General features: G+C 41.1%; 1 protein-coding gene across 1 annotated transcript in view; it reads right to left on the reverse strand.

Moving 5' to 3' along the window:
• mapkap1 (MAPK associated protein 1) overlaps positions 1 to 24,361 on the reverse strand; it is a 438,131-nt gene that overhangs the window by 256,149 nt on the left and 157,621 nt on the right. The window contains exon 6 of the mRNA XM_051932333.1: positions 17,010 to 17,186. Within this exon, the coding sequence (XP_051788293.1) occupies positions 17,010 to 17,186 (177 nt within the window). The remainder of the gene's footprint in view (positions 1 to 17,009; positions 17,187 to 24,361) is intronic.

Below are 24,361 nucleotides of genomic sequence, written 5' to 3' on the forward strand. Positions count from 1 at the left end.
TCCACTATTTAATAAAACAATAAAGTGTGTGTGTTGTGTCCCTTAGAGCAATCCGATTGTTCAGTTTGGCTCTGGCGCAACTGTTCAGTTTGTCTTTGGTGTGATTGCTCAAACTGTGATGATGCAAATAAAAGAGGAATTACAAGTGTGAGACACACAAAGATGAGAAAGAGAATGAGAGAGTTGCCTACAAAGACGGTATGAATGCAAGTGGACAGGAGGCAAGCAAGGCACCTCAGAAATAATTATGGAGTCTGAGAAACCAGCGTTACAGAAACGTGTTTGAGAATAGGAATGCCGGTCAAGAGAGATTCAGACATACAAGTGTGTGGAAAAGCACTAAAAAGGTACACATAGGTCAACAGACAGCAAAAAATATTTTTACATTATTTCATTACCTATTTGTGACAGGTAGCACAGCACAAGGACAGACAGATAGATAGATTGAACAGGGCAGGCAACATTACTTTCCTACCAACCCCACACTACTACAGAACATATTTATGACAACGTGGGTACTGTTCCATGCTCCCGTCTCCGTTTAGGGAGCTCTTCAACCCGACACCGTCGGTAATGTAATCGGATGAGCTGGACAGTGAAGACGTCAACAACGAAGCAAGAGGAAGGTGCAAAAAGGTGCAAAGTGTTTTTTTTTGTTTTTTTTTAAAACAAAACCAAAAAAACAGTGTCCAAATAAAGAGTGCAGTGATTCAAACAGTCAATTAAATAAATAATCCATTAAAAACAAGTGAAAAATGTGGAGGTTAAAAATACAATAAATAGATCCTTTAAAACGAGGTTAAAAACAATGGCTGGAAGCAGTCCTTTTGAAAACAAAGCCCGGTGCCTTCTTTTTACTGGCAACTCCGATCCAGGCTATGAACCAGGGGAGTCACCATACCTGCAGCTGACCTTCTCTGCCTTCTGCTGAACTGTTCGCCTTTCCGGACCCTGGCTCTGTGGGCTCCACCAGACCGTGACTTGGGCTCTCCAGCAACCAGGGCACTCACACTGGGGCTTTCACTTCTCAAGTCCCAGACTCCTGTAGTCTTCCATGGTGAGCCATCCTCCTTCCGGTTACTAACGCTCAGTGGGAGCAACCACTACCGACTGCCCAAGGGTGCCAACCAAACACCCCGCTAGGTCTCACTACCCAGCGGCCTTCTGCTAACCTCGAGCTTGCTCTTTCTGCTCATAATCATTCACACTGGCATTGGCTCTCAGCTTCCAGCTTTTTCCTCCACTAACCTCCATTCACTTTCTCGATCTTTATTCCTCCACACTCGCGCTCCTATTATAATACAGGCATATGAAAAAATTTGGGAACTCCTCTTAATTCTTTGGATTTTTGTTTCTCATTGGCTGAACTTCCTTTTAATATCTGACATGCCTTATGGAAACAGTAGTATTTCACCAGTGACATTAAGTTTATTGGATTAACAGAAAATATGCAATATGCATCATAACAAAATTAGACAGGTGCATAAATGTGGGCTCCCCAACAGAGATATGACATCAATACTTAGTTGAGCCTCCTTTTGCCTCTAGACGCTGTCCTCCTATAGCCTCTGACGAGTGTCTGGATTCTGGATGGAGGTATTGTTGACCATTCTTCCATACAAAATCTCTCCAGTTCAGTTCAATGTGATGGACAGCCTGCTTCAAATCATCTCATAGATTTTCGATGATGTTCAAGTCAGGGGACTGTGACGGCCATTCCAGAACATTGTACTTTTCCCTCTGCATGAATGCCTTTGTAGATTTCCAACTGTGTTTTGGGTCATTGTCTCGTTGGAATATCCAAACCCTGCGTAACTTCAACTTTGTGACTGATGCTTGAACATTATCCTGAAGAATCTGTTGATATTGAGTTGAATTCATCCAACCCTCGACTTTAACAAGGGCCCCAGTCCCTGAACTAGCCACACAGCATCATGGAACCTCCACCAAATGTGACAGTAGGTAGCAGGTGTTTTCCTTGGAATGCGGTGTTCTTCTTCCGCCATGAAAAGCGCTTTTTGTTATGACCAGATAACTCCATTTTTGTCTCATCAGTCCAAAGCACTTCGTTCCAAAATGAATCTGGCTTGTCTAAATGAGCATTTGCATACAACAAGCGACTATGTTTGTGGCCTGCCATACAGATGTTCTTTGTGCAAATTTCACTGAATTGTAGAACGATGTACAGATACACCATCTGCAGCAAGATGTTCTTGCAGGTCTTTGGAGGTGATCTGTGGGTTGTCAGTCACCATTCTCACAATCCTGACCATATGCCGCTCCTGTATTTTTCTTGGTCTGCCAGACCTGCTGGGTTTAACAGCAACTGTGCCTGTGGCCTTCCATTTCCTGATTCCATTCCTTACAGTTGAAACTGACAGTTTAAACCTCTGAGATGGCTTTTTGTAGCCTTCCCCTAAACCAGGGGACTCAACAATCTTTGTTTTCAGATCTTTGGAGAGTTGCTTTGAGGATCCCATGCTGTCACTCTTCAGAGGAGAGTCAAAGGAAAGGAAGCACAACTTGCAATTGACCACCTTAAATACCTTTATATCTCATGATTAGACACACCTGTCTATGAAGTTCAAGGCTTCACAAGCTCATCAACCAAGTAATCAGCATTGAGCAGTGACAGGCATTCAAATCAGCACAATGACAAGGGGACCCACATTTGTGCACAGCCAGTTTTTCACATTTGATTCAATTTCATACAACTAAATACTGCTTCACTAAAAATTTTTGTTCGGAAAACACCACAGTACTCTGATGTTCCTAGGAAATGAAAGACATACCACTGTTATCTTTTTTGTTGAAAGGAGAATATTATTATTATGCAGGCTGAGAGGGGTTCCCAAACTTTTTCATATGACTGTATAATGGGGATGTGGGCTCAGGTGTGGCGTATAGCAGCTCCTGTCATAAATTACGGATGCGGACGACTCCTCACCTGTGCACTTAAGCGAGGACCGCCTGCATCAAGAAGCACCCAGGAACCACTCCGGCCACAATACCATGTCCCCTCTTTCACCGATTAACTATTTAAAAACTGGCCATTTCAATCTGAGCTGTGGACCTGCTATACCACAATATTACACACATCTATAAGCAACAAAAAAAATGTTACATTGGTTTAATTTTTAAAAGAGAAAATGAAATAACATATTGCATAACAAATACTCCTTGTGCAGTGGCATCCACCATACACTAATGCAGGGGTTCCCAAACTCGGTCCTAGGGACCCACTGTGGCTTCAGGCTTTTCTTCCAGCCAGATTCATAATTGGTGACAACAACACTGATCTCATTTAATTAGCTGATATTTGATCCTCTTCTCTTATTCTACATTCAGAAAAGCACAGCTGCAGGATTTTTACATTTAGAAGACATTTAGAAAGATCTATTTTTGCTACAGATTTAAATGCTTAACTCTGTCTTTTGTCAATTTCATTTTATTTTGCCTTTCCTCTGTGCAGTTCGTTCCCTTCATTGTATCTTAATAATGACAATTACAAATGAGCAGAGCAGACAGCCGGGCAAACAACGTGGAATCATGAAAGGCTGCAACTACGTTAGCATCAGACCCACTAATCAGAAAATAATAAATTAAGTAAACAATTAGAATGAAAATCAAGATAAAAATATTGTTAAAAAATACATTATTCCCATATAATTGTTTAGTACTTTTTAACAAACAGTTTTCAGAGATAGAGATAGAGATAGAGATAGATAGATAGATAGAATTAATCCCAAGGGGAAATTCCCATACTCCAGCAGCAGCATACTGATAAAGAACAATATTAAATTAAACAGTGATAACAATGCAGGTATACAGACATACAATAACTTTGTATAATTTTAACGTTTACCCCCATCCCCGGTGGAATTGAAGAGTCGCATAGTGTGGTGGATGAACGATCTCCTCAGTCTGTCAGTGGAGCAGGACGGTGACAGCACTCTGTCGCTGAAGCTGCTCCTCTGTCTGGAGATGATCCTGTTTAGTGGATGCAGTGGATTCTCCATGATTGACAGGAGTCTGCTCAGCACCCGTCGCTCTGCCACGGATGTCAAACTGTCCAGCTCCGTGCCTACAATAGAGCCTGCCTTCCTCACCAGTTTATCCAGGCGTGAGACGTCCCTCTTCTTTATGCTGCCTTCCCAGCACACCACTACATAGAAGAGGGCGCTCGCCACAACCGTCTGATAGAACATCTGCAGCATCTTATTGCAGATGTTGAAGGACGCCAGCCTTCTAAGGAAGTATAGTCAGCTCTGTCCTCTCTTACACAGAGCATCAGTATTAGCAGTCCAGTCCAGTTTATCATCCAGCTGCACTCCCAGACCTCTGATGATCACGGGGTCCATGAGGCGCCTGGTCCTCCTAAAATCCACCACCAGCTCTTTGGTTTTGCTGGTGTTCAGTTGTAGGTGGTTTGAGTTAATTTATATATTGTTCCCAGTAGTACTAGGGTGTTGTACCGTGTTAGCAATTATGAATGTAGAGAAAAGCCAAGCAACATGACACCTTTTATTGGCTAACTAAAAAGATTACAATATGCAAGCCTTTCGAGGCAACTCAGGCCCCTTCTTCAGGCAAGATGTAATCAATAATAAATAATTAAGGTGGTGCCATTGCTGCAGCTTGCACTTCATCAGACAACAGCTTTGAACAGCAACTTGAAATTGCAATGCGTCCGTCTGTTGCATTCGCATTATCTGTGCCAAGAAACTTGCCATCACAGAATGATGACAAGAAACTAGATGCATCAGTAAAAGCTGAAATGGCGGTGTTTCAGAGCAACGGCAAGTGCAGGCATTGTTTAAAACAAGTGTATCAGTATCTGATGATTGTGCCACCTACTTCAGTGGAGGCAGAGCGTGCTTTCTCAGTGGCTGGCATACTCTGCACGAAGGTGTGCTATCGCCTGGACGACCGCACGCTCAACACGTTGTGCTTTCTACGCTCTTATTACCGCAACTAACTAGATACATGCACTTATATGACAGCATGAACTGCTTGTAGTTGCCTTTTACTAAGGAGTGGCTTCCATCTGGCCACTCTACCATACAGACCTGATTGAGGGATTGCTGCAGAGATGGTTGTCCTCCTGGAAGGTTCTCCTCTCTCCACAGAGGACCTCTGGAGCTCCATAAGAAGCTCTGTCAGAGTGACCATCGGGTTCTTGGTCACCTCCCTGACTAAGGTCCTTCTCCCCCGAACGCTCAGTTTAGATGGCCGGCCAGCTCTAGGAAGAGTCCTGGTGGTTTTGAACTTCTTCCACTTACGGATGATGGAGGCCACTGTGCTCATTGGGACCTTCAAAGCAGAAGAATTTTTTCTGTAACCTTCCCCAGATTTGTGCCTCGAGACAATCCTGTCTCGGAGGTCTACAGACAATTCCTTTGACTTCATGCTTGGTTTGTGCTCTGACATGAACTGTCAACTGTGGGACCTTATATAGACAGGTGTGTGCCTTTCCAAATCATGTCCAGTCAACTGAATTTACCACAGGTGGACTCCAATGAAGCTGCAGAAACATCTCAAGGATGATCAGGGGAAACAGGATACACCTGAGCTCAATTTTGAGCTTCATGGCAGAGGCTGTGAATACTTATGTACATGTGATTTCTCAGTTTTTTTATTTTTAATAAATTTGCAAAAATCTCAAGTAAACGTTTTTCACGTTGTCATTATGGGGTGTTGTGTGTAGAATTCTGAGGAAAAAAATGAATTTAATCCATTTTGGAATAAGGCTGTAACATAACAAAATGTGGAAAAAGTGATGTGCTGGGAATACTTTCCGGATGCACTGTATATTAAAAACTAAAGATGCATGCATTTTGCAATTTTTGAGCATACAACTAGAAAATGACATTTGAATTATGTGATACAAGTAACGTGTATTCTTCACAAACGTTTATCACATTGCTTGCTATTGTACATCATTGGCTACTACTAGCTTCTGTTATATCAAACTCTATTTTTTTTAATCTTCTTTCTGCCTGAAAACATGAGATTAAAAATTTTTAATCTGCCATCACTAGGAACTACATGGGGCAAGAGACATACGAAAAAGAATATTGTTTTTGGGGGGAATATTCCATTAATGAGCTTAACAGGCAATGGCGGCAGCACGGGACAAGGCAGAAATAACCACGTTACAGGAAATAACATCGCAGAAACAGCACCAGATGAGATCATTCCAGTGTACTCTGTGTGTTTAGTCCCACAGGTGGAAAGACGTGCTGCAAGGGCTAAGGGAAGCAGGACCAGGAGACAAACTGAGAGTTGACAACAAAACCGAAGGCCAGAACCAAGAAGACAATAATATCGCCGATTTTTGATGCCATGATGCACATCAGGAAATATCGACAGATGGACGGATACCCTGGGGTTATTAATCGTGAAGCCGGCTTTAATTCCAGGTTTAGGTTTTCTCTCCAACAAGATAGACTTTGCTTGCTTAGGTCAAGTTTCAGATAATGATACAACATCTAAGGATAAACTGTGCTCTTCTTTTCCAGAGTGCATCATTCAAGAACTTCTGGAATTCCCCCAAATTAGAATGTATACTGAACGCAAGTAGAGTATGGCTTTATGTCTGATTATTCCCAAGCTGCTCCTGCACAGACTAACATCTGTCTCGCTACTCTACTAGAGAGACGCTGCTAAAGTGAGCAGAGTTCACGCGGCGCCTTCATTATTTAAAATCCGTCCCTTGCCTATAAGACAGCAATTTATGCTCAAAGGATTGTGCCAAGAGACACTTCACTCTGTGAAACTTGTTTACACAGCAAAACTCCAGGCTGTCCTGTTTTAAACATATTTAGAAGAATTTGTGATCAAGGATTTCTGTGGCTTCAACCATAAAGGCTAAACAAACAGAAGCAACCTCTACTATGTACAGCAAACAAACATCCTTAAGTGCGTTACAAGAGTTTATATACTAGTTATGGACAAAAGTAAACCAAACTTTAAAAAAACAAGCAGCAAAGTCGACTGCTAGTGCAATCAGAACCTTGCGGGATGTTAGGAGCATCTACTAGACAAGAATAAGAAACACCACACCATTCAGAAAATGGCACATTGCAAAGGTCGTTATATTTAAGGGAGGATTAGATAGGAAGACACAAAAGTTTACAGGGCCAGGCAAAAGAATCTTTAACAATCAGACCAGAAATTTCCAAAAATAGTCCAGACAACACTTCCAAAACACAAGGCAAAAGTCAAAGTCAGAAAGAAGCAAAGCTTGAGGTCCTAACAATAACAAATTCGTTTTCACTATCTGAATTCAAATGCACAACTTGCCATATACTTTTTACTGGAATCCAAAAACCAGACGTCATGATGTGCCTACTGCCATTGTATGGTCAATGTCGTGATTAGTGATGAGCGAACCCTGCTGAATTTGCTTCGCTTCAACTTCAGGGGAAAAGAGAAAAGCGTTCAGGAATCTCAGTGAAATGCACTAAATCAACTGGGAAGGAGAAACTGAATGAGTTTTGAGTGTAATATAATGGTGCAATGGTCTTTTCAGTGTCCCTGAGGACTAGGAAAGTGTCTGCCAACTATGCTGGACTGATTATTATGGCCAAAAATGTGACCTAAGCTATGAGGCAGCAGTGTTAATAGCTGAGCCCTCCCAAATGTAAAATTATACCCCTAGTCCTTAATCTCTCTTTGTGTCTCTTGAGCTCCTATCTCCACAGCTAACACATCCAACTCCCCCGCCCCAAGCCCACATAGCCTGGGACACAAGGGATCAGCGTTGTATACTAGGTGAGGGCTGCGCACCGTACTACCTGATCTGCGCTGATCTGTCACTACCTGATCTGCACTACATAGTGAGGAGCTGTTTCCTTTTAGGGGCAATAGCTCCCTAGTTGGAATAAGTTCTTTTGTAATTGCGGTGTTTTAAGTATTCGAAAACTATATAGATATAGTATTAAAAGGTGATACCTCTCCCATAGTGATACGGCGGTAAAAATCGGCTAAGAGAAAATAACTTAACTTTCTTTAATGACGATTTACGCGGCATAACAGATGGGAAGCCGACGGATGGATGGGTGATATCATCCGTCCTCAAAATCCTTTCAGCGCAGTGACGAAAGATGGCAGACGGTATAGATCAAGATCCCTCCTTGATAAAGTATTGTCATGGCTTCCTGTCTGTTATGCCACGTAAATCGTCATTAAAGAAAGCCAAGTTATTTTCTCTTATGTGATTTTTACCGCCGTATCACTATGGGAGAGGTATCGCCTTTAAATATCATAGCTATATAGTTTTCGGTTACTTAAAACGCCGCAATTACAAAAAAACTTATTCCAACTAGGGAGCTATTGCCCCTAAAAGGAAACAGGAGCACAACATGATGAATCCAGCAGTGAATCTCTGCATAACAACAAAATATTTTTAGAATATTCTCGTTATGGTCAGCCAATGAACCCCTCAAATGAAAGTACTGCTTGTTGTTTTTCTTTAAATAAATGCATGTCGAGTGCACATCCAGCTGGAATACTGCTTGGATTGTGACATTACGCATTAATCACGCATACTCGAAGCAGACCAGACAGTGCTGTGAAGTGGAGTACACTTACAGCATGTATGCATGAACAACACAAAATGGGCAGGTAGCGCAGATTGGGAGGGTGACATCCTCATCTAACATAGCTGCTACAGCTCTGTGATGTCACACTGTTTCACAAAAGAACACAGGGCACTGGTGGGGGGGGAACAAAAAAAAGTTTGTCTGAGCCAGTAGCACAGCAAATTTTCGAGGAAGAATTCAGCAAACTAAGTCACTGGCAAACCTGCCATACTCACTTTGGCAAATTTCGCCAGTCAAAGCTAGTCATGACGCTGCACAGAAGCAGTCATGTGACTAGCAACAACAAAGAATATGTTTTCGTCTATGGAAAAAAATAACTGAAAATGATAATGCCTATATAAATGTAATGAATTATTTTTATTATGTTAAACAAAATGGCTATGTGATAATTGTTAACAAAATAAAATTTATCAAAATCATACAGTTAATAATTATAGATTCTAATTTGATTTAATTAAATAATTAAATTATAACATAAGAACAGGAGATCACTCAGTCCATCAAGCCTGTTCATTTAGCTAATAGCTAGACTGTCCCAATATCTCTTGCACATAAAATTCATTTTTTGGATGAGAAAGTAGGACAAGAAAATCTAATAAAGCGGACACACTTTAAAAGCATTCAGTTATTCCTTGTTGTTGTATGGCTAAAACTAAAGACTGTCCTCTGAATTACCCTTCTTACTGCCAGAATTAAAAGCTGACATAGGGTTAGAGTGGTGGCTCTGCGGCTAAAAATCTGCTCTGGTATCTGGGCGGTTGGCTGCCCGTTCAAATCCCATTACCAAGAGAATGGATCCTACCCTGTTGGGCCTTTGAGCAACACTCTTTTCCTGAAAATCCTCCAGGGGTATCGTACAATGCCTGAGCCTGTGTTCTGACTCCACTCAGGGATTAACAAAGTATAAAAATCGAAAAGAAAAAATCCATTGTGTCTCACTTCCATTACTCTGACAGAGTTGGAGGACTCTATACACTCACTACCTACTTTATTAGGTACACCTTGTTAGTAGCGGGTTGGACTCCCTTTTGCCTTCAGAACTGCTGCAATTCTTTGTGCCATAGATTCAACAGGGTGCTGAAAACATTCCTCAGGAACTTTGGTCCACATTGACATAATAGCATCACACAGTTGCTACAGATTAGTCGGTTGCACATCCATGATGCAAATCTCCCGTTCCACCACATCCAAAAGGTGCTCTATTATTGGAATGAGATCTGGTGACCATTGAGGCCATTTTTTTTTTTTATTTATTTTTTTATTATACTTTATTAATCCTGAAGGAAATTACTTGGTCTTTCGCATACCCCTTGGAGTCAGAGCGCAGGGTCAGCCATTGTACAGCACCCCTGGAGCAATTGAAGATTAAGGGCCTTGCTCAAGGGCCCAGCAGAGTAGCATCTCTTTTGGCAGTGATGGGGATTCGAACCGGTAACCTTTGGGATACCAGCGCTGATTCTTAGCCTCGGAGCCACCACTCCACCCTAATTTGAGTGCAGTGAACTCATTGTCATGTTCAAGAAATCAGTTTGAGCTTTATGACATGGCACGTTATCCTGCTGGAAATAGCCATCAGAAGACGGGCACACTGCGGTCATAAAGGGATAAATAAATATCATAAAGGGTCATAAAGACCTACAGTACTTGTTTTCTTCCGTCTTTCATTGTTTATGATGAGATTGTGGTGGATGTTACAATTGGTTGTTTTATTAATCTGGTTTTGCATGATTGTTTGTATTGTGTTTATTTTAATGCTTTTTTGTACAGTACTTTGGCACACCCTCTGTTGTTTTAAATGTGCTTTTATAAATAAATAAATAAATAATCTAATCTAAAAACCATACTCAGGTAGGCTGTGGCATTTAAACGATGCTCACTTGGTACTAAGGTTCCCAAAGTGTGCCAAGAAAATATCCCCCACACCATTACACCAACAGCCTGAACCATTGATACCAGGCAGGAGGGATCCATGCTTTCATGCCATTCACGCCATAATGTGACCCTACTGTCTGAATTTCGAAGTAAAAATTGAAACTCATCAGACCAGGCAACATTTTTGCAATCTTCTATTGTTCAATTCTAGTGATAATTGTAGCCTCAGTTGCCTGTTCTTAGCCGACAGGAGTGGCACCTGGTGTGGTCTCATGCTGCCGTAGCCCATCTGCTTCAAGGTTCAACGTGTTGTGCATTCAGGGCTGCTCTTCTGCATATCTCGGTTGTAACGAGTGCTTATTTCAGTTCCTGTTGCCTTTCAATCAGCTCAAACCAGTCCTGCCATTCTCCTCTGGGGCCTCATGTATAAACGGTGCGTACGCACAGAAATGCTGCGTACGAACGTTTCCACGCTCAAATCGCGATGTATAAAACCTAAACTTGGCGTAAAGCCACGCACATTTCCACGGTAACTCATACCTTGGCGTACGCAATTTCTCCGCTCGGTTTTGCAGACTGGCGGCACCCAGCGTCAAAGCAGTGCTACTGTTCCTGTGTGGTCACCCTTTCTTTCTTAGCTCCACATTCCTGACGCGGCTTTATAAATACACAGAAAATAACTGCATTACACTAATAAACAATATGCATCTGATTGTAATCAACCTGCAGCAATATAATGGTCCAGGGAATAGCCATAGTATTTCAAATACCATAACTGCTTTAGTGTTGTAACTCTCACTGCATCTTCTTCTTCTTTCAGCTGCTCCCGTTAAGTGTTGCCACAGCAGATCATCTTTTTCCATATTACTCTCACTGCACCACTCAGAGTATTTATATCACTGTATCTGAGTGGGGAATCACAGCAGCAGCTGATCGGAAAGAGAATTATCGGTATACAGTATGAAGCAGATGCTGACTCAGCCACGGCAAAACGCTTTAGAGACTTCGCGGTTTAGAAAAAGTTTCATCCCAAGAACTATAAACGCACTCAATCGGTCCATCAAGTGCTCCTTGTAGAACTGTTTGTACTTATAAGTACAATTACCTCACTGTAAACTTGCACTACAGTTATAATATTGCACAACCTGCGGCACTTTATAAAGCACGTATTTACATATGATGACGATATCATTTTTAAGATGAAATGCAGCAAAATATGTTGATTATATTATACTGATAAAACTTTAACTTCATTTAAATAATCTATGTTGTTAATAATTAAACATGTGAGGACACGGTGCCGCAGCGCTAGCTAGTTCATGGATTGTTCCTGCCTTGTGCTGTATTATTGCTGGTGCTGACGTGACACTGGAAGGATAGACGGATAGAATAATTAAACATGTACTACGAAGATGTTTCAATGTTCCTTAAAAGTTTTGAAGAATTGGCGTTTTAAGCTTACAGATGGCTTCACATCTATTACAGAGCTGATTGTGTGGCGATTGGGTTTTTGGAGAAAGAAAAGTAAGGACAGAAATTGGAGGTTAGTACGTTTGAAAGAGACAGTACTTCTGTAATAAATTATTTCATCGAAGGTCGCGCATGGCGCCGCAAGCCTTTTGCGTGAGACATGAACAAGCACTGCGCCACCGTGTTCCCATGTTTAATAACATGCTTTCATTCCTATCATCATGAAAAAGATATCACGTATACATCTCAGTATTTTAATTATTCACAGAGCTGTAATATCACGAGTGTAATGGATTATGTGTCCTGTCGGAGAAAGAGAAAGCCCGTTTAAGAAGCAGGTAGTGATTCACACACAGAGCACACAGAAGATCAAATACAGAACAAAGCATTTAATGTGCCACTTTAGTTACAATGGGATTTGAGAAACTAGTAAATTAAACGATTTTAAGATGAAGTTTATGATGTTCTACTTTAATGGCAAAATAAACTACGTGATTAAAGTGGAAATTTTGAGATTAAAGTTGACATTTCCTGCTTTTTTCCCCACTGTGTGCCTATTTTTTTTGTCTGTACCCTAATAAGCTTTCATATGACACTCAGACGGTGGGCTACAACTTGCCTTTTCACGGCGACTTTGATATGTGATTTCTTTTTTATTTCGGGCACTGTGCGACTTTGTGAACTTGAGCCTTCGAGTTTCTCCGACACTCTGTCACTCGATCAACTTCCTTTTGTTGATTATACCACTGTTTAAACCAACAATATATATTGATTTGCATATTCAAAGAGGCGTAATTCTGGGAGGAGTTAGGGCGGGACAGAAGGCGCGTGCACGTACGTTACTTTTCACGCTGATCGGGATTTATGTAGTGGAACGACGTGAAAGTTTGCGTACGTACAGATTCCTGCATCTGGATTTTTCTGTGCGTACGCACATTCCCGCTTTTGTGCTTACGCCATGTTATAGTGTGAGTTCTACGCACGGCGTTATACATGAGGCCCCTGATCTCTCTGGCATCAACAAGGCATTTTCACCCAGGGAACTGCTGCTCACTGGATATTTTCCCTTTTTGGACCATTCTCCGTATACCCTAGAGATGGCTGTGTGTGAAAATCCTAGCAGAGCAGCAGTTTCTGAAATACTCAGACCAGCCTGTCTGACACCAGCAATCATGCTACGTTCAAAGTCTCCTCAATCACCTTTCTTCCCCATTCTGATGCTTGGTTTAACCTTCAGCTGAGTTGCCTTGACAGTCCCTACATGCCTAAATGCATTGAGTTGCTGCCATGTGATTGGCTGATTAGATATTTATGTTAACAAGCAATTGGACAGGTGTACCTAATAAAGTGGCCGGTGATTGTATTTTACAGGCCTTTGGGACACCAAAGAGCTAAAGGGGGTTTAACTGAGCAGTCACCTTGTGCAAACAGCCACCAACTCAATCCTTGCTTATCACTTCTACATATAACAGATTACAAAGAGCTGAACTGATCAGCGGTAGGTTACAGAAAACTAATGGTGAATCGACATTGTATACCTGTTTAGGAAAAATGAAGGAGTCTGTCAGACACAGGAATGCTCCTCTCTGCTGTAACACCTCATGTGTTCTGCTTCAAACTGCACTGCCAACATTCCCTAATATCTGGATTGCTGAACTCCCAGCACTGACCTGGTGATCCTAACAGTTTTTACTTTACACTACTGATATGAGAAATGGGAAAAAAGCCTAGATAAACCAAAACACATGAGTAAGGTCAACTACTTGAATTGGCAGTATCTAAAAATGAATTGCCACATAAAAACCAGAATTGTTCCACGTCTTTTGCTCCTCTTGAGTTTACCTGAACAGAACTACTACTCATTTTTAAAAAAAAAAAAAAACAGGAATTTTCCCTTATTTACTTTGTATTCCAGTCTAGCCTACTGAATGCACTGGTCTCTGCGTCTTTCATCGATCACCTTTCTCTTTTGAGGACTTCTGTTTTTAGGAATAACCTGTAATTCAGGCTGAGTCTACAGTGTTTGGATTACGTCCAAGCCTTAGTTAGCATGCGATGATGAATTACTTCTCTCCATGGTGAGGGAGCTACACGTTTTATTTAGAAAATGACTGGATTCAACAAAACTGTGCTAATAAATGTGAGATTACAGAAATGATCAGAAAGTTACCTGACATTTAGACAGATAGACACAGACAGATATGAAAGGCACTATATAATAGAGAAATAATGGGGAGATTTGCCTTTTCTTCTTTGGGATTGCACCAGACAGGACAGCTTTTCGTTACCCGGGCATATCAATGAACCCATGACCCTGTTTCCAGTTCACTGGGGGGTCCTTCCCTGGATCACTTTTTTTTGGTAGGCACTAACCACCGCATACCGGGAACACCCCCCTCATGACCTGCCGTGTTGGAAATGCTCTGACGTAATCGTCTGGGCATCACAATTTAGCTCTTTTCAGACTTACTCAGATTATGCTTGATCTTTTTTCCCCCGTTTCCAACGCGTCACCTTCAAGATCTGACTATTCACTTGCTACTTAATTAGGCGGATTGGTGGCACTGAGGCTAGGGATCTGCACTGCCAATCGGAAGGTTGCTGGATCAAATCCCGTAAAATGCCAAAAAAAGGGACTCTGCTCTGTTGGGCCCTTTAGCAAGGCCCTTAACCTGCAATTGCTAAGCGCTTTGAGTAGTGAGAAAAGCGCTACATAAATGCAAAGAATTATTATTATTATATTATACAGAACCTGAAGAAATGTATGGCGGTAAGTCAATAATTATCTGCAATTCTTTATAATTTTGTTTGGGATGGCTGTAGAGCAGGGGTGGCCACACTTTTTCGGCTTGTGAGCTACATTTAAAATGACCAGGTCGAAATGATCTACCTACATTAAAAATGCTATATTATATATATATATATATATATATATATATAGCATAGTTTTACTGTCAAATAATGCAAACAGTACGCGACACATGTTTCGCCCTAATTCTGGGCTCATCAGGCATACACACTCACTGCACCCCCTCTTGGGAATCGAACCTCGGACGTCAGCGTCAGAGGCGAAGCCACGGCGTGTGGTTCGTTTATTTGACAGCATGTGGATCGGGGTAGTTACATTCATGGCATTCGTAGTCTGAATCACAATCTGATTGTATGGGGGCATGTGGGATGACCAGTGTGTTAGAAGGAAAGAGATCTCAGACTGGCCGCCCTATATGTCAATCAAATGGCAAATGCCATAGGGAGGATATATGATAGACTAACATTTAAAAAAAAATTTTTTTTGAATGCAACACGATCTATCTGCACTACCTTTCTGATCTACCGGTCGATCACGATCAACATATTGGGCACCCCTACTGTAGAGATTCCCCGCGCACCTGTTGCCTGGTGTCATCTGGAAGCTCTCTGCTTGCAATGTTCAGCTGACTAAAGAAATTAGATAGATAGATAGATAGATACTTCTCCCAGTAGCTCACACCACAAAGAAACTGCTTTTGAGCCAGATGTTGCAGGTTCACTACTGACTAGCGTCAGTTCATCACAGTGTAAATCTTTGAAATGAGATGCTTCACGTTGTGAGTCCATGGCAATTTAGTTGGCGACAAGGATAGGATTTGCATCGAGGAGACCACTGCTGGGCCAGATGTTGCAGGTTCATGACCAACCGCCAGCAGTTCACCATAGCATAAATATTTGAAATGAGATGCTTTGCAGTGCGAGTCCATGGCAATTCACTTGTCAAGGAGGATGAGATCTGCACCGTGGACTAGTAGAGTGTAGTTGCGATGCTGTGTAGAAATGACACAGAGAGACAGCGAGAGTTCAGCTGAAATTATCTGGAAATGCTCAGCTCTCAGCGTTCAGAAGACAGTCTCTGTGGCACTGACTAAAGGAGTTCTCCTATTAGCTCACACGGCAACGAGACCACTTCTGAGCCGGATGTTGCAGATTTGTGACTGATCATGCATTTCTTTGACCTGTGACTCATTGTGGCGTAAGTGACAATTCGGTCTTAAATTTGAGATATTTCATTGTGACACCTCATAAGACCTTATGCAGCTAAACAAATACAGGAAGTAAGTTTGTGAAGGGCAAACTGATTCTTTGCTTGGATTGGTCAAATGAAATTGATTACAGGAAAGAAAGTGGTTTTGTTAAACCAGTATATTTACTTGTAACAAAGTATTTCTTTTCCTTAAAACCTGTTTATGCCTGTGTGCATGTGCGTCTTAAACTTTTTTCTCACACATGTCGCCTCCAGCTTGTCTTCATAGCTACCTTTCATCTTGGAATACAGAATTAACATCACTGTTACTCAGATGACTGCATTTTCTGCGCAGTGTTATACAAGAAATATAAAATAAATATACCTTCAAATAGTAGAAGATACTAGTGTTTAATTCTAACCAAATGCTCATCAGAAACATTTCAGCTGGCTTCACTGCACTGACTTCCTGTCCATTTCAGGATCTGCAACTTAAGAACAGTTTAGGATACCTAATGAGGCTGCTTACATCCAATTAGCTTTGTGCTACAAGTGATATCCTCCAGTGCAGGACTTATTCCAAAGTTGTGGTGACTTTGTCTTATCCTGTGTTTATTTAAATTCGTACTAAGACTCTAGCCAGAGATTGTCGTATCCTCTGTGCCAACTGAAAAGTGGCTCCTAACCTGTGACACTTCCTTTTCCTCTTGCTCATGTACCGCTATAGTCCTGCTACCCTGATGATTTCACCCCATTTCCAATCGGTACTGCTTCATTCAAAGAAAAATTATTTCTAAATCATTTTGCTTGCCTTTAGAACAGTAAGCAATACAGACAGGAGTGAATACATATTTTTGAGTTAGCATGCCAAACAACATTACTTTTTCCTCAATTTACTACTAAAAAAAAAATTGGGAGGAAAAATTAAAAAAAAGAAAATTAATTGAAATTTTCTGTGATTTAAAACACTTCATCATGCAGAAAAGATTAATGGCTTAAGTAACATAGGAAGCAAGCAAGAACTCAAGATTGGGAAGCAGAGGAGTGGAACTCTGAGCACTTACATTCGAACAAAGAGGGACTGTTTTGCTGCCAGCCCCGGTGAAGAGTACTTCTCAACCAGTGCCAGGGTGCTGAAGCCAAACTTATGAATGGGCTCGTTGGAGTCGAGCGGTGGAAAATCTGTGTCCACTTCCCCATCATCCTCTGCAATATGGAGACAGTAAGCACTGACATTTTCACTGTTGGGGGAAAAACAAAACAAACAAGGAAGAAATCAGAATATAGCAAGTAAAATAGTTCATGTACAGCTAAGAGAATCTGACAGCACCAAGAACAATATTGTTTCTAGTGCCGCAGGAACACTTGGTCACGTAAGGGAAAAGGGCAAGCTTCACCCACATAGCTGCTGCCTACTTCGGTAAACTTTTCATTTATTCATTCACTTGGCACATTGTTTCTAGTGTTTACAGCAGTCTGAAAACAAACACAGTAGAAGGCCGCTGAACTAAACATTCGCCAAAAGTACCCTTTGGCAAAGAGCCGATATACTTTAAACCAGATCAACGCAAGGCAGCAAGCAGCAAATGGTAAAATAGAGATTGTGCTTTGTCAAGCATTAAAGACCAGGCCTTTCTTTCACATCTAGTGATGATGTACAGGAAAAACCGCTTATCTTGTACATAAAGACGAAAGTCTGTGTTTGTACAAGACCCTCTTAGAGCATCAGGGCAGAGGGGAGTAAACACTGATGAAGGCCAACTATCACCCGAGTTGGAGCTGCAGAAAATGAGAAAGGAGATTTGCACACATCAAATCAAGAAACTCTGAAAGTGCTGAATTCGTCCACAGTTTTATTTACAGCTTTACAGTAGACGGGGTGGATTTGGGGGGGTTGGCACAGTAGGAGATGTGTTTGAGTAGCATGTACCAATTCCAAATAACTTGTAAATCAGATGGACAGATGGACTAAGGTTCTCTGATTCTGGTAATCTTGTTGTGTCCCACACTAACCTACACTCCATGGGTGACAAGGCCTTCAGCTGTATAGCGCCCAGACTCTGGAATGACCTACCGAAATTAATCAGGTCAGCTGACTCCATGAATTCTTTTAAAAAAACAACTCAAAACTCATCTGTTCATTAAGGCTTTTAGCTCTACTTGACTTTACTACCCTTCTCTCAGTTTACCTTTATGTCAAGATGCTCATGTAACCTGTGTGTGTGTGCGAGACCATCAATTATGTTGTCTGTTAGGCTTTTTCTCTGAATTTACTGTCTTAATCTTTATTAATTTATCTGGTTTGTACAATGCTATATACTGTATACCCTGCCGTTCTATCTTAAACTCTGAAGTGCCTTGAGCATGGGAAAGGTGCTGTATAAATAAAATGAATTATTATTATTACAGAATTTGGTACCAGCAGAAGGTGTCACAGGAGAAAGAATGGGACACTTTGTACTGGCCTGATTTATGACATTTAACCACTGAATTGTGTATGCCAATGTAGAAACATTTAGGACTTTACTGTCATTGTATTGAGCTTACAAATACAGTGGAACCTCTAGATAAGAGTTTAATTCGTTCCAGAACTGAGCTTGTATAGCGAATTTCTCGTATCTAGAACAAACTTCCCCATTAAAAATAATGGAAATCCAGTTAATCCGTTCTGCACCCCAAATATATTAACATAAAAATCAATTTTCCTAACAAATAACACTGATAAATTATATATACTGTAGTCTACCTTTAATAAATAACACTGGTAAATAATATAACTGATTATTAAAAGAATCAAAACAGGTGTCCAAAGTGCAGTAGAGCATTCAATAAATCTTTAAATAAATAATCCTTAAAACAGTTGTGAAGTGGAGGTTTAAAATACACAAGAATAACAATCCTTTAACACGAGGTTAAAACGTCAACAAGAAGCAGTCTTTAAAAACAGATGACAATCCCCGGTGCTTCTTCTCTGTTAGCGTCTCACCTGCTTCTCCCACGCGGGCTCTGCAACAGGCGAGACACTCTTAATGCAGCTGACCTTCTCTACACCGTCCTGCTTCAGCTGTTTGGCTCGCCTGTTCAGCTACACGCGAGCCTGCACTTGCTTGCCTGCCTGCCTGCCTTCTCTCTCTCTCTCTTTCTTTTCTTTTACTTTTTCTTCCCCTTAACCGGCTCGCGCTTCTCTATATATGCGGGGAGGACATGGCAGCTGCAGCCCATCAGCCACAGGAACAATCATGGATGTGGGCAGTTTCCCACCTGTGCACTTAAGTGAGAAACGCAGACACCGCAGATCGCGGCTCGCAACTGCTACCACGCCCCCTTGCTAAGCCGCGAGCTATACCCACAGCCTGGCTCGTGGCTCGTTACGCGAACCAATGCTCGTATTTAGAGCTGAATTTTTCGCTCATACTTTCCTCGTATTTTGAATTTCTCGTATACAGAGGTGCTCGTATCTCGAGGTTCCACTGTATATGCGTTATGTATGGACTTGGTGAAAAGCAACAATTAAATTGGAAACACATCCAGTCAGGAAGGGGCACCTATGTTTACAGAGCCCAAATCAAGCTACAAGGGGGCACTGTTACCCCATGGCAGAGTACGAGAGGCAGCAGAGGGGCATTCCACATTCGCTTGTTTTTGGGTCCTTTAACACTACACATTTTGTTTCAACAATTTTATTTCTCATTCAATAAAGTGTGAAAACTTTTACTCCAGTAAAATTCAGAAAGATTCACCTTTGATGCAAATTATGTACGTGTGCACACTGGCAGAATGGACAGCACTTCCAGCACACAGCATTTTGATTTCTTTACTGTGCCCAGTTCGTAGTTTCCATGTCCACCATGTTCATGTAAGATTCCTCCAACCTGATGTTAGTTTGTTTGGTAAAACTAAAATATGACTGGCGTAAGCACACTTGGATCTGTGCAGAAGTGTGCCAAGCAGTTGACTGATATACCCATACAAGGGAAGTTCCAGCCTCACAATGTTCAGTGTCCTCCATAAATGTATGGGGACCCATTCTTCCTTGATTTATTACCCCTCTGCTCCACAGTTTAAAATTACAAATTATTCAGACGTGATAAAAGTGCACATTGCAGACTTTCTGCATACATTATGGTCATACAACACTTTTTCTACAAGACCCCCCCCCCCCATTTCAGGGCACCATAATGTTTGGACACGGCAGTGGCAGGTTTGTTTGACGTCGTCATACTTAGGACTTTGTCACATCCCTCACATGCAATGACTGCTTGAAGTCTGTGACTCAAAGACGTCACCAGGTGCCGAGGGTCTTCTCAGGTGATGCACTGCCAAGCCACTGGACACGGCCATCTTCAGCTCCTGCTTGCTGGTAATAAACAGAGTGTTACAGTGTCCTCCATAATATTTGGGACAAAGACCCATTTCTCTTTGACTGACTCCTCGGCTCCACGGTTTAAAATTACACATCAAACACATTGCTAGCTTTCATTTAAGGGGATTTGCAGACATTTTGGTGTCACAACACTTTTTCTACACAGTCCCCTACATATTTCAGGGTACTATAATGTCTGGACACAGCAATGACAGGTTCATTACAGCCATCATATTTAGTACTTTGTCACATATCCCTTGAATGCAATGACTGCTTGAGTCTGTGATTCATAGACATTACCAGGTGCTGATGATCTTCTTTGGTGATGCTTTGCCAAGCTTCTAATGCAGCCATCTTCAGCTCCTGCTTGTTTTGGGGCTTTTCCCCCCCCTTAAGTTTTTTCTTCAGCATATGGAAGGCCTGCTCAATTTGATTTAAATTGGGTTACTAGATTGGCCATTTAAAAATTTTCCAATTTTATTTAACTCCCCTCTGTTCCCTCAGCAGCATGTTTGGGGTCATTACCTTGTTGTAGGATGAAGTGTGTGTGCATGTCCAAGCTTGGCCCCATTTCATTCAATCCATACCACAATCTCCTGTTCTCCCTTCATTCACAAAATTCCTCATGGTCAAGCAAAAAGGTTGAAATGAATCTGAGTGGCTGCACATCCATGACTTGCAACTTGAACTCTGCTAACAACGTGGACTTGAAGTAATAAAATGAAAGCCTGAGGTGCTCTTCTACACTGGAATTAAAAACTGACCAGAGAAAACGGGTCTCAAGGCCTTGGACCAAGTAATAATAATAATTCTTTACATTTACATGGCACTTTTCTCACTTCTCTAAACGTGTTCAGAATGTACTGAGTTTAGAGGCTGATCTGGGACCTAAGGTGTAGATGTTTGGCTTTGAGATCTTTAAACTAATGGAACACATACACATCCATGAATGCGAACTCAAAGGACAGGATGACGAAGCCACAGCCATTGTTCTGATTTTTCCAGCCTGTGTCTCTTGAGCCAGCAGATGAATTTTAAATTTTTCTGAGGGGGGCGGCAGTAGAGGAGAGCGTCAAGAGCACCTCACAACCTCCAGACGTTACGTTTTCTTGCCTCCCACAGCAGGCCACGTAGCTTTTTAGCAATATAAATCCAGCCGTGTCAGAGTGTGTTCCAAAGGCATGAAGTATTATTAAAGAGTCCTCGTGTCAAGATTGCTTCCAAACTCTGCAATTTAAATTTTGAAGTTTAATTGTGTGATTGATGGTAAAATTAATTAATTGCAAAATGTATGCTAATTGTTTAATTGGTCGTTTGATCTATATAGATCATTTATAAATTAAATGAGTTGATTTACAAAGTTTATTGATTGGATGTGACAATGAATTATTTGGCCGACTACCTGATTTGCAATTTCCCCAATTAATTCACAAACCCCTTTTAAAGGACTGTTTTTGTTAAGAGTGCTCACTGCATGTGATCTATACTAATGCTGTCAAAACAGCAGTTATTTATTACACGACGCAGGTAATAATGATACATTAATATTAATGTAAACTGTAAATTTTCCAAAAGCGAGCTTAACAGTAATCTGATCACATTTGCCACTATAAATTTCCTTAAGTTTGGAGAGGAGCTAAGGGTACCAGCCATAAATAGAGTGCGTCTGACAGTTCACAGCCAGCAAGGAGGGTGGGGAGGAAGAGAAATCTGCCAGCTGTCATTGGTGGACAAAGGCAGGTTCACTTTATTATCAGGTGGGAACACCAGGGGACGCCGCTGTGGCCAAACTGCCTGTGTAGCTTGTGTGAGTCGCATGGATGAAACCCTGAAAAACGCCATTCACGCTAAAGTGGCACACCTCAGAGATGGTCCAGCAGGACCACCACTGTGGCAGTTGCTTTTCATTTCAAACAATGGGTTAGTCAGTGGCCAGATTTACCATACCATACCATTTTTATTTGTTAGGCGCTTAAAAACACAGCATTACAACTGACCAAAGCGCTGTACAGTTAAAACAAGCAAGACTAAAAGCAAAATATTAAAAACAAACATTAAGAGAGAATTAAAACAGAGACACTAAAAACAGGTCAGGGGACCCAATAAAACAGAGAAATAGCAAAAAGCAAGTGGGAATAACACAGGTTAAGAATTAAAAGCCAATGTGAAGAAGTGTGTTTTTAGGTGTGATTTGAATGTGGCGACTGAAGTGGCTTGCCTAACCACTAAAGGTAAGGAGTTCCAGAGCCTAGGTGCACAGACAGAAAAAGCCCTTTTGTTGATTTAAACAGTGCCATGTTTTTCAGCTGAGCCCAATAGTGAAACTGATTATTTAGGGGTGACTTCAGGCAGTCACTGCATGCGACAAAGTCCTAAATCTGACTGCTTTAATAGTCCTAATCACTGCTATGACCCAAACATTATGGTGCCCTGAAATGAGTGGACCATGTATAAAAAGTGTTGTCATTTCTACATGGTGTGACTGAAATTCTGCGCAAACACCCTTAAATCAAAGTCTGCAATGTGCGCTATAATCACATTTGAGTCTTTTGATTTGTCATTTTAAACTGGGGAGCAGAGTGAAAAAAATCAAGGAAAAATGCATCTTTACCCCAAACATTATGGAGGGCACTGTGAGTGGGTATATACATCCATCCATCCATCATCCAACCCGCTATATCCTAACTACAGGGTCACGGGGGTCTGCTGGAGCCAATCCCAGCCAACACAGGGCGCAAGGCAGGAAACAAACCACGGGCAAGGCGCCAGCCCACCGTAGTTATGTAATCTTACTTCTATTTATTATTTATTTTATTTATGTTCATTTATTTTATTTCTATTTATGTTAATTGTATGTTTTTTTTCTTATTTTATTGTAAAGCACTTTGGCCACAGCATTCCTATGTTGTTTTAAATGTGCTATATAAATAAATTGACATTGTAGAGACTTACCCAAGAAGAATCAAGGCTGGAACTGCATCCAGAGAGGCTTCTACAAAGTACCAAATTAAGGGAATGAATACTTCTAGGATGTAGAGATTTCAGTTTTAGTTTTTTTTACTTTTATTACATTTGCAGATCTTTTTGATCATGTTTTAACTTTGTTATTGTGGGTTACTGAGTACCGACTAATGGGCAAAAATAGTAGTTTTAGTTTAGTTTTAATTTACAACACAATAAAGTGTGCATACAGTGAAGGGGTCTGAATACTTTCTGAAGCCACAGTATACACATATAGACAAGGGACTACTTTCAAATAAAGAACAACTCTGCCCCTGCCTGAAGAAAAAGGTCTTCTACTCTGTTGAACAGAACAAACATGGTAGTCAAGAGAACCAAGTCTGACACAGTGCTGTTCTGTGGGTTTCCATCAATTGTTTCTGTTTGGAAGTGTAAACTGGCCTTAAAATAACAAGCCAAGTGAGGTCTTTCTTAAAGCTATACCTTGGCTTAAACCCTTTGGTTCAGTCCCTTGGGGGGGCATGGCCAGAGTTTTGATATTGGGTAAGGCACCAGGTTTTCAGAGACCATCCATCTCCTGCTGGGCGAAGTGTGCATTCCACCTTGTATAAAGCTGAAAATCAAACTCTTTTAGAAGATCCATATTTGATTACATGAATACACTGGAGTGTAGCAGAACAATTAAATTTAAAAAAATTAAAAAAACACTGTACATGTCTAAAGAGGGAAACTGGAAAAGATTAGGAGGAAATGAAATAAATAAATAAAAAGATGTGATGATTAAATTTAAAAAGTACCATAATTAAGAACTATTAAGCAAAAATGATGTGCTTCTTCCAAACTAAAGGCCACAGTGATCTGGTGCTGCATGTGTCATCTTGTAGATTTACACAGGTTTGGTAGAAAAATGACAACAGGATGATTTAATGAAGCCCTAAACAGCCTCTGGTTTTGTGTATATAATTATCTTTGTTATTACTCAATGCTCTGATCAGTAGCATAAAAAAAAAAAACTCCAAAAACTATTTTAAAAGCTTCAAGCACCGCGTGCATAAAGCCTTATTTCAATATTTGTTTACAAGAATCTGCAAC

Source organism: Erpetoichthys calabaricus, chromosome 9 (assembly GCF_900747795.2).
Source record: "Erpetoichthys calabaricus chromosome 9, fErpCal1.3, whole genome shotgun sequence".
Lineage (NCBI taxonomy): Eukaryota > Metazoa > Chordata > Cladistia > Polypteriformes > Polypteridae > Erpetoichthys > Erpetoichthys calabaricus.